General features: G+C 38.7%; 1 protein-coding gene across 2 annotated transcripts in view; it reads right to left on the minus strand.

The window, feature by feature from the left end:
• The window catches only part of NHS (NHS actin remodeling regulator), a 383,059-nt gene that overhangs the window by 8,636 nt on the left and 362,253 nt on the right, over positions 1 to 12,170 (minus strand). The window contains exons 4-8 of one of the 2 annotated variants that reach the window (XM_053655778.1): positions 10,349 to 10,411; positions 7,972 to 8,164; positions 4,884 to 5,015; positions 1,673 to 3,961; positions 565 to 691 (exon numbers count right to left, since the gene is read on the minus strand). In XM_053655778.1, the coding sequence (XP_053511753.1) occupies positions 565 to 691; positions 1,673 to 3,961; positions 4,884 to 5,015; positions 7,972 to 8,164; positions 10,349 to 10,411 (2,804 nt within the window). Of the gene's footprint in view, positions 1 to 564; positions 692 to 982; positions 3,962 to 4,883; positions 5,016 to 7,971; positions 8,165 to 10,348; positions 10,412 to 12,170 lie in introns of both variants that reach the window. The other variant, XM_053655777.1, reaches the window with a different exon arrangement.

Below are 12,170 nucleotides of genomic sequence, written 5' to 3' on the forward strand. Positions count from 1 at the left end.
CTTGATTCCCAGTCAGGGTACATGCCTAGGTTGCAGGCCACATCCTCAGTATGGGGTGTGCTAGAGGCAGTCATACATTGATGCTGCATTCCCTCTCTTTCTCCTTCCCTTCCCCATCTCTCTGAAAGTTAATAAATAAAATCTTTAAAAAAAGACTTATATTTCCCAACTTGAGTACAAGTCTATTGATTAATGATTTGAAAAAACAATTACTCTGTGCTTTTTTTTCTGAATGTACTACAAGTACATGAGTCTTTCTTGTTTTTTTCCATTTAATGAGAAGTACCATAAGAAGCAAAACCTGCCCTGGCTGGTGTAGCTCAGTGGATTGAGCGCGGGCCTGCGAACCACACAATTGCGGTTCAATTCCCAGTCAGGGCACATGCCTGGGTTGCAGGCCGGTTCCCTGCAGGCCAGTTCCCAGCAGGGGACGCACAAAAGGCAACCATACATTGATGTTTCTCTCCCTCTCTCCTTCTCCCCTTCCCCTCTAAAGATGAATAAATAAAATCTTTTAAAAAAATTTTAAAAAAAGAAGCAAAACCTTTCATATTGTTGCCTCACCTGTGAATGACTGCAAATAAATCCTCAGTTGTTCGAGGTTTGTTTGGAGACACAAACACACCTTCCACTTCAGTCTGAGAGTCTTCACTAAGTGGTGAAATCACAGAGTCATCATTTGGTGACGATTCTTAAATTAAGAACAAAAGCATCTTTAGGAGGAAGTTACCCAGCACAATTCCTGTGCTTCACTGACTCAGGGAACAAATAACAGTTACCTTAATGCCATTTTTAAAATGCAAGAGATATCTGTCACAGCCTAGTCCCTCAATAACAAAAGCGTTTGTCTCAATTGTTTTAGTAAGTGTAGGGAAATAGTGGAGGGAACCCAACACCCAGGGCTCTACCATGTTATGGGGAATGTAAGAAAGAAAAATTTCAGGAAGTGCCATGAGACCCCTTTCCATAGTGACAAACTGACCTTTCAATGAAACCTCATCCACATTTCCTTGGGTCTCCTCTGCTCTGCTGTTATCAGAGGCACTTTTGGCTGAAATACCTGAAGCAATATTTTCCTGCTCAGAACATTTTTCAGGGTATAAATTTACAGTTGATAGCTCTGTTTCATAGCTGATATTCCCAGGCACTTTGTCATGGTGGTGGCTCATCCCAAGTTGATGCTTAAGTTGATTGCTTATGTCTGTGGCTCTAGTTGGTGAGTTTGACTGAGGTGTGAACACATCCACAGACTCAGGGTAAGCAAGTTCCTCCTGATCTACAGAGGATGCCTTCTGGACCTGTACTAGGGCTCCATCTGGACCAACTCCATATTGTAGTATTTTACCTTCCAAATCATTTGGATGGGCAGTAGAGACCTTCTGAAATCCTTCTGTGAGAAAGTCACAATTTTTACTTGGTGTGTTTTCTGGAATAGGCTCACTGTCCACATGTATTTGGTCTTTTGTGACACTTGAATCTAAAAGATTGCTACCAGCTGAGGTTACTGTTTCTGGATCACAATGATTCTTCACATCAAAAGCACATTTTTTTTCTAACTGTAGTTTATCTGGTCCCATCTCAACTGCAGAGGAATCTAAAAAGGACAATATGGTGTCTTCAGTGGAGTACTGACGTGCTATTGATTTCTTAGCTATATGTGGCCTAATCTTACCTGGAGACGGGGCAGCCATTGTGAGAGTGCTTTGCTCTAAGTAGGGGAGTTCCATATTGTTGCCTTCTTTTTGCTTAACTTCTTCAGACTTACTGATTGACCTAAGGTTAACAGATTTCAGGACTGTTGGTGTAATTGCAAGGGATGGTGGAGGATTCGACTTCAGTGTTTCCCCTACTGTGTTCTGCTTATTATGACTAAAAACATGCAATGGGTTACGATGGTGAAATGGTTTATTCAAGACATGAAGAGCACTTAGGTCAAGATGGGTAGGAGGTATAATTGGAAGTTCAAGATCTTTACTTAGTGATAGAGCTCCATCTTTTAAAGAGGGTTGCTGTAGTGAGGATTTCCTTTCTGGGACTTTTGGTTTTCTTTTGCTACCTCCAGGAGACAATGGACCAGAAAAGAAAGCCGTAGGGAAAGAGGATGTTGGCGTTTCAGACTGGCTTGAGTAGCCACTTGATGGAGATGCTAAGCCAGCCAGCTTTTCTGGTGAAGCCAGTTTAAACTCACTATCAACAGAAGGAAGGGATGGGGTGGTAGCTCTTGATTCTGACTGGGATGTTTGGGATTCAGAGCTCTCTGGAGATTTGATGCATTCGATAACTGTGGTACCCGTAGCAGTGCTTGAATTAGATAAAGATCTGTAAGGATCATTTGTTTTCAAGTCATTTAGAAGCCAGAGGTCTGCATAGTGAGTTGATTCAGCACCTTCATCTTTGAATGGTGGAATATCTGAAGTGTCTAACTGAGGTTCCTTAATACAATGTTCATTCTGGTTAATCCAAGAAGGTTCCTGCTTGGTGGAAACATTGGTATTTTCCATTCTAGAAGGCGTGTTGGAGAAATCAAGAGGCAGCTTCATTTCCCTGGAACTGTGAGGCAGGAGCTGGCCACCACTAATCTTTGGTTCTTTCTTCTCAGAAATGTCTGCATTTCCATCAGATTTCCTCAACGATGAGCTCCTTTTAGGTGGGGTCGGCTTTGCCTTTGGTTTCCTGAAAGAGATGCTTGGTCTCCCCTGCCTTCTGTGGTCTAAGTACTCCTGCCAGGCACAGTCTGGAAGAGTAGGAGGAACTCCAATGCCCTGGCCATTCTCTGGGCCCAGAGCTGCATAGTGACAGACATAACTCTTACTACCTTTGAGACCACAGTCAAAGTGCATGGAGGTGTAGTATCCTTCTGTGTCCACTGAAAAGTGAGAACTAGTGTCAGCTTTGTCTGATGAAGACTTTTCCAGAAAGCTGTCATAAGTTGCCATGCTTGTGAAGCTTGGGCAGCCCAGGCTGTCTGCCTTGGGGCGCTCAGGACTAAAATCATGGTGGCAGGAGGCATCATGGTGGTGGTGTAGGTAATTCCACTCACTGTCACTTGTGTTGCTATTATTGGGGTCATCCAGAAGATCTGCCACAGTGGAGGTAAAGGAGTTTGCCCGGTGGCCTCTTACTTTATCCAAGTGATCATTGTACTGCTCTGTCACGAAGACACTGGCATCCTCATTAGCATGAGGGGCCGTGTTTAGTGACAACTCTGAGTCACAGTGTGAAGAGCCAGTGAGGGGAGGAGAAGCTGCAGGAGGGATTGTCTCTGAGGTCTGTGAAGGGCATGTGGAGCTACTTCCACTCCAGTTGCCACTGGATGACTGGTGGTCATCTTTCTGGTCCATATGGCTGCTGAGAAGGACACCAGCCATGGAGATGCAGTGGATGGGGCTCCCAAAGGTGTCTGAGTTGGAGGAAATGTCACAACTGCCAGAGTCAGCAGCCATTCGGGACAGACGTGACCTCCCTCTCTCACTTAACTTGTGCTGGGGGCTGTGAAGATGTTGAGAACAGGCTAGACCCAAAGCAGGCTGGTGTTCCTGGGCACTTGGGCTGCTGGGGACCTCGCTGCAATCATTAGGGGTTCTTTCTCGATCCCCCACAAAAGGTTCCCCCTCTTCATATGCTGAGGGTTTAGGACCAACTTTGGGCTCAGCATCTCCACCTCTATTGCCTTCCCGAGGAAGGCTCCGAGATCTTGTGCGGCTGCTCACTGCCGTGGTAAACATTGTGTCACCTTTATCTGCCAATGCAGAAATGTTGCCAGCGGAATGTGAAAGGGAAGCCGTAATGCTTTGACCTCTTTGAGCTCTGATTCTCCTTCTGGATGGAGCAGCAATCAGAATGTCCTCAGTCTGGCACTCCGAGTCCCTGGTCCCAGACCTTCTATTGACAGTGTTGGAAGGGTCTGGATTTGTGTGTACAATCACGTTCCTTTCCCTGGCCACGGGTGATTCATCAGAATCTAGGGCACATGGAAAGCATAGTGAGATTATTTTATACAACAGCATATTAACAGACATTCTGAGAGACATTCACAAATTTGGGTGCTTGCATGTTGGAACTTGTTCATACAGAAATAAATCAGCATGTAAAATTAGGAGAATTTAAAATGCTTTGGATAATCAATCTCTCTCTGTCTCTTCCTCTCTCTCTTTAGATAGATAAATAGATATAAACACTATATATATGTGTGTGTGTGTGTGTGTATACTGAGAAGATATGCTTTTTTAGATCTTTTGTTAATTCTCTCTATGATATTAAATTACTTTGCCCTAATAAGTGACTACTATTTTTTTAAACTAAAGTCTATTTTAACTTCTTGGCCACTACTCAGTTTTATTTTGTAATATAAATACAATGATATAAAAATCTTAGAATTTTCTGTAAGAAATAAAAGTCTTATTTATAAGAGATGAGAAAATGATAATAATCACATGGAGATATCCTAAACACATTTAACAGAAAAAAATAGAAAAATGTCATCAAGAATATCATGTTATCAATATTTAATTTAGTATACTTGAAATTTATCTTTTTCAGTTATTAATATCATAAAAGTCTCTTCAAATAAAGGTATACTTTCCTACATGAATCTTTCATTGAATCTTATTACTTTTTATTCCTAATTTCTACCTTAATAAAACTTTTAAAAATTAGCAGAATTAGCTGAAATTACATTTCAGCCATAAGACCTGAATCTTTATGACTAAATCTATAAGGTCAAACCTTCTCAGTCAAGAACAGAGACTTAAAAAGTCATATACCTGGCTTGCTGAACACAAAACAAACATACTAAAATGCTGGTTAAAGGTCAGCTTTTGTTTCATCTCTCCTTAAAATTAGCACCCAACAGAATGTTGACAATAAACAGTTTTATAGCATACCTATTTCTTGTTGGACTCTTCTGGGGATACCAGAGATGGTTTTCCTTCTCCTCAGTTTTCGTCTTCGTTGTAGTACGGATTGTGAGTGAACAAGAGAGCAGCGTATACTGGCCTCTCTGTCAAAGCCAACTCCTGCAACCCACAGATAAATCTCATTAGCTGTTAGAAATAGCAAACATATTTTCATTTGCTTGGAACACAGTGATATTTATTGAAGTAAAGGAAGAGTTTGGATTAAGCCTGTAAACAAATATAAGGGAGCCATTATTCAGCTCTTATTTAAATTATGCTACAGTACATTAGCTTTATTTCTGAATACAGCTCTTTACAACAGCTTGCACTGCAGAAAGTAACAAGCAAAGAAGGAAAATCAAAAGAACGAGGAAAGACAAATAACATCAAAGAATAACCCTTACACAGAAATGAGTCCTTAAGGACCTAAACCTTTAGTTATTACTATTTACTGCTCTATTTCTGAGGTCTCTAAAGCTGGTATCTTTGCATAGTAGATCAAAGCTGATATCTTTGCACAGCCAAGATGTTAAGCTGAATTAGTTCAGCTAAGATATCTTGACCTATCTCTTCATTAAAAGATCTTTGTATTTTTCCTCTCTACTCACTCTGAACCACCCCCCCCAAAAAAAACATACACACATTCTAGGAGGAAAAAACAGCCTAGAGATTTTTTTTAAATCATGTAACTCTGTCTACTTTCTTCTACTGGCTAAAATGAACACTTTTGTGTGTGTGTGTGTGTGTGTATGTGTGTGTGTGTGTGTGTGTGTGTGTGTGTGTAAGTTGTTCTTTTTTTTAACATTTTTACTGTTGTTCAAGTGCAGTTTTCTGCCTTTTCCCCCCACCCCTCCCCAGGACCCCAGCCCTTCCCACCTCCCTCTCCTGTTTTCACTCCCCTTGTTATTGTCCATGTATCCTTTATACTTGTTTTTGCAAACCCTTTACCCTTTCCCCCTGCAATTCCTTCTCCTCTCCCCTCTGGTCACTGTCAGCCTGTTTTCAATTTCAGTGTCTTTGGTTATATTTTGCTTGCTTATAAACTGAACACTTTTTAGTTTAGCACCAGAGTCTTATCACAGTATAATAATAATAAAAGGCAGCCCCCAGTTCTGCACTTAAGTGGATCTACCTTCTCTACCAACTGTAAATAAAACTGGAATTCCCAGTTGTTAAAACATGTGTGTATTTGCTTTAGTAAATACGGAGGGGAAATCATGATACTTGTTAGTTTCTCTCTCCATAACTACATTATGCACACTACATTCAGTCCTACCCAATGTAGAATGCTGAGGGGGGAGGTGAGAACCCAAATTCATCTGGCATAGGCATATGCCATGCATTTTTCAGAGTGAGCTTTGCCTCAGGAAGCCATAATACCAAAAGTGCTTTGGAATTTGGTTGTCTCATCATTTATATGGATTGTTAAGCATGGGGCAGGATGGCATGTTAAATCTTGTTCAGCTATATAATGAAGCAGTTTGAATTTTGCTTAGCATCACAGTGACAACAGTTTGTAGAATTCTTTGAAAAATCTGTATGAGCTATCACATGATGAATAATTGCAATATTATCAGAGAATTTGTACTAATGAAATTTTCCTTTCTTAGTTCCAATCAAAAATTAAAATACTTCATTCTAATTATAATAATTACAGAACATATGGCATACAGACAGACATTTTGTGTTATATGGGCATAATCAACAACTTGCTAATTAAAGCTCTTGAAATCAACAGATAATCCAGGCTTTAGTCTCAGAGTTCCTAAAATAAAACAGAAGGAAATATCTTCCCTCTTCCTGAATTACAAGGCCCATAATCAAAGAACTAAATTTGAAAACAAGATTTTACTTACAGTGCCATGAAGAAAGCACATGTTGCTAATAATCAGATGTCCCCAGAACTGAAAGTTAGTTTACAAGGATGCCAAAATGATCCATTTTGACAGCTGAACTCCCCTAATTCATCCCATTTAGATTATGGAGATCAGATAAAGTACAGATCCCTAGAATAATTTGTCCTACAAGTTGAATAGGTCATCAGGAAAATTAACCCCAAGCTCACAAGTAGCTGAACAACTAGAACTCCCTTTTTTTTTTTTTAGGAAGGAAATAGCTATGCCAGATTCCAGGTCATCATTTGCTCCCTACTTTATGTGAGAGAAATTTGAGTGGGGTTAATAATACCTGTGTGCAAGACGCATCTCAAGTAACATGCAATCTTTAGTCATTTAGTACCAGGATGAAAATTAGTCATAATATGGCCATTTTGAAATTTTGAATATATAAATAAATTAAATATAACTATTAGAGATGTTCAAAGAAAGCACAATAAACAGATCATTTAATTTCCATCCTTGAAAGTTAGAATATTTTATAACATTATTTTACTTACAAAGATTACCATATCCAATTCTAGAATTTGCAATTTCTGCCAATAAACTTTCCCAGAAAAGTCTGGACAGGCTTGCATTCATCCTAGACTAATCTTCACTCTCAATACACAAGAGGAGGAAAACAGAGTGTATGAAAGAGGCTTGCTGGCTTTAAAGTAGAATTCAGCTTTCATCTATGAATCCATATACTTTTAGGTCAAAAATCCCTAAAATCACTGCAGAATTCCAAACAATATTTTAAACAAGCCTACCTTCACCCAAGGAAGCATGAAAGCAGATTTTATACTTGGTCTACAGGATCATTACTTGCAGTTTTAGGAATCCAGAGTCTGCCGTTTTCTTTCTTGTGGTGCCACACATCATTATCATATGATTAATCACTGCTGCTCTCTCAATTATTTCAGTCAGCTATGGCCAAAGAACTATTTGGTGACTTTTTTTTTCAAAAAGAAACTGTCCATCATTTACATAACAAGTGGGCCAATGAAACATGCAAATTGATGTTCAAAACCTGACAAAAGCATATTGAACACCTTCTGGGTTGTATTCTGATAAAAAGGTATTACTTGTTCACAAAGCAGTATTCTTAATTGATACCCCCAGCAGCATAGCTTTTGAACATATTTAATACACAGAATATTCTGACCCTCTTGCCCCTAAGAAAAAAAATAGAATGATACCAGTGACATTGATGGGAATAATGCAAGAAGAAATCACTTGAGCATCTTGCTTCATCTTCTCCTCTGGTGTTGGGAGAGGTAGTGCTTTGCTCCAGTTGGTCTGCTTGTCCAGTGTTGAGGGGATATTATGTACTGGGTTTTTCGGCCTCTGCCCTAACATGACATCTGTATCTTCATCCTCCGGGGGATGGGACTGCAAATGAAGTACATTCAGACTCAACCATCATGGTTTATACATAAACGAACATATGAGGAATTTTCAGAGTTTAGTTAAGAAAGATTTGGTCAGAAACAAGCTTTTAGGTCAAAGGAAGAATTCCTAGAAATAATTAGTAAACACAACCAATTGAAAGTTGGAATTTCAATAGTCAAGCAACACAAAAGGGAGAAAATGAGTTAAATAAACATGCTTTTCAGGTCACATGGAATTAAGAAGACAGGAAGCAAGGTAGCCAGAACTTCAAACTGAAGAAAAATGTGAGTCTCTAATCCAGTGAGAGGTAGATCACTCTCTCTATATCCATCTCACCGTAAGTTCTACTAAAAGTATTGAGAGCCCTAGATGACTAAGATCAAAGAGAGAAGATGATTTGGATACCTATGAAATATTCTGGAAGATGTGACATAAAACCTGGAGTCAGGAGACATTCCAGAACCTATCATCTAAAGGACAAGCCACCCTAATTGAGAGGCTGGATTAAAATACAAGGAATTAATTTTACTGCAGGACTATGGTGTTTCTGAATAACATTTTAAAACCACTATGGGTGGAGTGGGGGAAAGTTGTGGTGGGAAAATGGAGACAACTGTATTTGAACATTAATAAAAATGATTAAAAAGAAAAAAAAACACTCTATGCACATGGAAAAGCAAAAGTGAAAAATCTCCCCCCACCAACTATAGTGAAAAATATAAATGCCATTGGGGTTAAAAAGAAAAAAAAAACACTCTATGCACATGGAAAAGCAAAAGTGAAAAATCTCCCCCCTCCAACTATAGTGAAAAATATAAATGCCATTGGGGTGTAGTCAGGTGGGTTTCTTTTTTCAAATTTGGAAGACAAAAACAGTCCTTGTTTATTTTGTTTTGGCTTTGCAGTGCTAAGCTTTTCTTCTAGCTGTGTAGTTAGAAGTTTTGACTTCTATATGACAATTGAAAATTCTCCACCCAAACCTTTCATATATATTAATATTGTCTAACTGATTTCAGGGTTGGGTCCCTAGCCCAGATTATTAAAAAGGCTCCATTCTAATTTTGATTTCAGATGATTAAAAGACTTACCAGTAGTTTCCACTACTGAAACTAGTTTTATTTCTTTCTACAATTTGGAGAAAGGTGGGTATTTGTAGAAAGTAATTTCCCCTCTTATTCTAGTTAGATTTTCATAATATTCTGTCCTAAAATCAGAAACATTAAAAAATTCTCTTATCCTCATATTTGGAAGCATCATGTCCTGTTGACTCAGGATTTCACATATTATCAAATGAATTAAGTCCCCTTAAAGAGAAGATCCTAGAACCAGTTGTTTAAACTAACCCCCAGCATTTGCTTACCTTGTTAAAAAGTATCTGCAAAGCCCCCAACACACCTAACAAGATAAGATTTCCCCTCCTTGAGAAAAAATGTGTTTACCACGAATGTTTTAGTAAAAACATTGCAACCTTCTTTCTCTTTTCAGCTGTTTATTCCCAGGGAAGCAAATAGCTCAAATAAAGTTGGAGCACAAAAGACTTTGTTTCCTAGGTAACTTCCAAAAAGGAAAAAAAAGTTTGGTGCATGCAAAATGAGACATAAAGAAGGGGAGAGAGCACAAGTAGCTGGAGAGAAACCCCCACCACCAGAGGCCACATTTGGTAGGAAATTCCTTCCTCGAATAACAATGGAGTGGGAAACAAAGAAAGAATAGTGACCTGACTAAAGGCTCTAGCCAGAAACCAAAAGCACTTTTTATTTAATAGTGACAGACAACTGACTGCCAGAGAATCTTTTTGTCCTGTTTTTTTTCTTTTGATTTGAGAAGCTGAACCTTTACAATTTTGATACATATAAGGCAAGTTGGATTTTTTTTCTCCCAACTACAAAGTCCAGGAGAAGAGTTAGGTGATGCCCATCTTGAACAGAGCCTTATTTGCAACTTAGAGGTGTGTGTGTGGGCAGGGTGGAGTAAATGGGAAAAAAAGCCAATGCCATGACTGTCTAAATTATATTTTATTTAATTCAAGTCAGGAAAATACCTACTCTTTAAATTGATTTAAAAGAATACCTCTTAGTTGGTTGGAAACAACAGAATTTGCCATAAGGTTAAAAGAGAACAAAAGTGAAAGTGTCTCTGTAGAGAGTGGGATAGGGTACAATGGAATGTTCTCAGAACCAGTACCTTTCTACTCCATGGGGTCATGTGGCAACATTCAGTGGGGGAGGGCGAACGGGTGCTGTTAAACTATGAACATGAAATGCAAAAAAAGAAAAAATTAAAACATGCACACAACACAAAATATACCCTTGCCTATGATATTAATGAATGACTATAATGGTATAATGCCTGCTTTCCTCCCTCCCTTCCTTTCTTTTCTCCTTCCTTCCTTCCTTCCTTCCTTCCTTCCTTCCTTCCTTCCTTCCTTCCTTCCTTCCTTCCTTCCTTTTCTCTTTCCTCCCTCCCTCCCTCCCTCTCTTCCCTCCCTCCCTCATTTTCATTTTATGAGAAGTCACATACATAGGGGTTAACAGCACAGTGAGTACATATCATACTAGACTTAGAAGAGTCTTGGTACATAATAAGCTCTATATGTTAGCTTCAGCTACTACTACCACTATTATTATTACCTGTACTTTGTAACTGTGAAAGATGTGTGAAATTGTTTTTGCAAATTGTAACTTTCTATCTTTTGTATCCTGATCCCATTTGCTAATTTGGGAAAGACTGAATTATTTTCTTTCCTTAGAGTGACTTTATTTTCCTATGAACTACTTGGAAGAAAATTTCCTGTGTATAAATTCCTACTCTGGACTGTTTAAAAATTGCCTCTTCCTCATATTCATAGGCTGTATTTGACAACAGGGCCAGTAACTCTTGCAGTTGCACAGGACTCCGCCCTGAGAAGGACCCCACACTTGGTTTAAAACTGTCTCTATGTTGATATTCTTAAGTTTTTGAGTAAGGGGCCCTGCATTTTCATTTTGCACTGGGCCCCACAAATTATGTAGCGAGTCCTGATTGTAGAATAATTTGGTAACTAAAATCTCCTTTTCAGGATCTACTGAGAAAGACTTTAAAATTCTTTTAAATTCTACACCATGTCAGCATTGGATTCAATTAGGCATCTATTACAGCACTTTCCATGTAGCACTGCTTTAATGTAACATGAATTATCCCTGGTGTGTCTTTTTCATTTATTAAGTTACAAATGTCTAGAGGTCAGGAGCCATATTTCATGTTCCTTTCAGTCTTCTGTGATGCCAATAAAATGATTTCTCATTGTAAGAGCTCTAACAAATTATTTGTAAACTTTAACAATACCAGTTCTGTGTTTTTTAACAGTGATGGGGAACCCAAATAAAGTAAGGATCATGCTCAAGACCTCAAGAAGAAGCAGACACCACAGAATCCAACAAAACCTACCCTCTTAGTGAAAATAGGTGAAAACAAATAGAGCAAACCACAAGCAACCACTGGTTCCACTGAAGGCTCAGTTCTAGTTATTATTAAGCCTGTAGTATAAATACATTTTGAGGGGGCACTCAAGTTCTAATACTAAGTTTCTACATTTTAACTGACAGGGTTGCTCACTAATTTTTAAGTACAGCAAATGCCATTTCCTCCAGCATAGTTAAATCTGATCTAGATCTTATTTAAGACAAATGATTTTGTAGGGTCTATGGCTCCCCCACTGAAAGTGATCATTTTCATAGATATGGTATATGTGGCCTGAGTTCAGATACTTTAACCTGGCTCTCTCATAAGAATCAGTCACTGATAGTGATGTGCAGGTAACACACTGGGGTATACAAAGTAGAGAGCAAATTCATAAAAGCAGGGAAAAGGGAGCTAGAAAACAAGGCTGCATGGTACAGGAATTTGTTTACAAGAAAACAAAGGCTTTGGTGTCTTACAAAAGAATTTCAAAAAATCAAACAGCAGGAAACTACAGGGTAGAAAACATATTAATGATATTAATATATTAACTTTGGTAGTTTGTCTT

The sequence above is a fragment of the Artibeus jamaicensis genome, unplaced genomic scaffold (assembly GCF_021234435.1).
Source record: "Artibeus jamaicensis isolate MK-2021 breed Jamaican fruit bat unplaced genomic scaffold, CSHL_Jam_final scaffold_1283, whole genome shotgun sequence".
NCBI classification, from domain to species: Eukaryota; Metazoa; Chordata; class Mammalia; order Chiroptera; family Phyllostomidae; genus Artibeus; species Artibeus jamaicensis.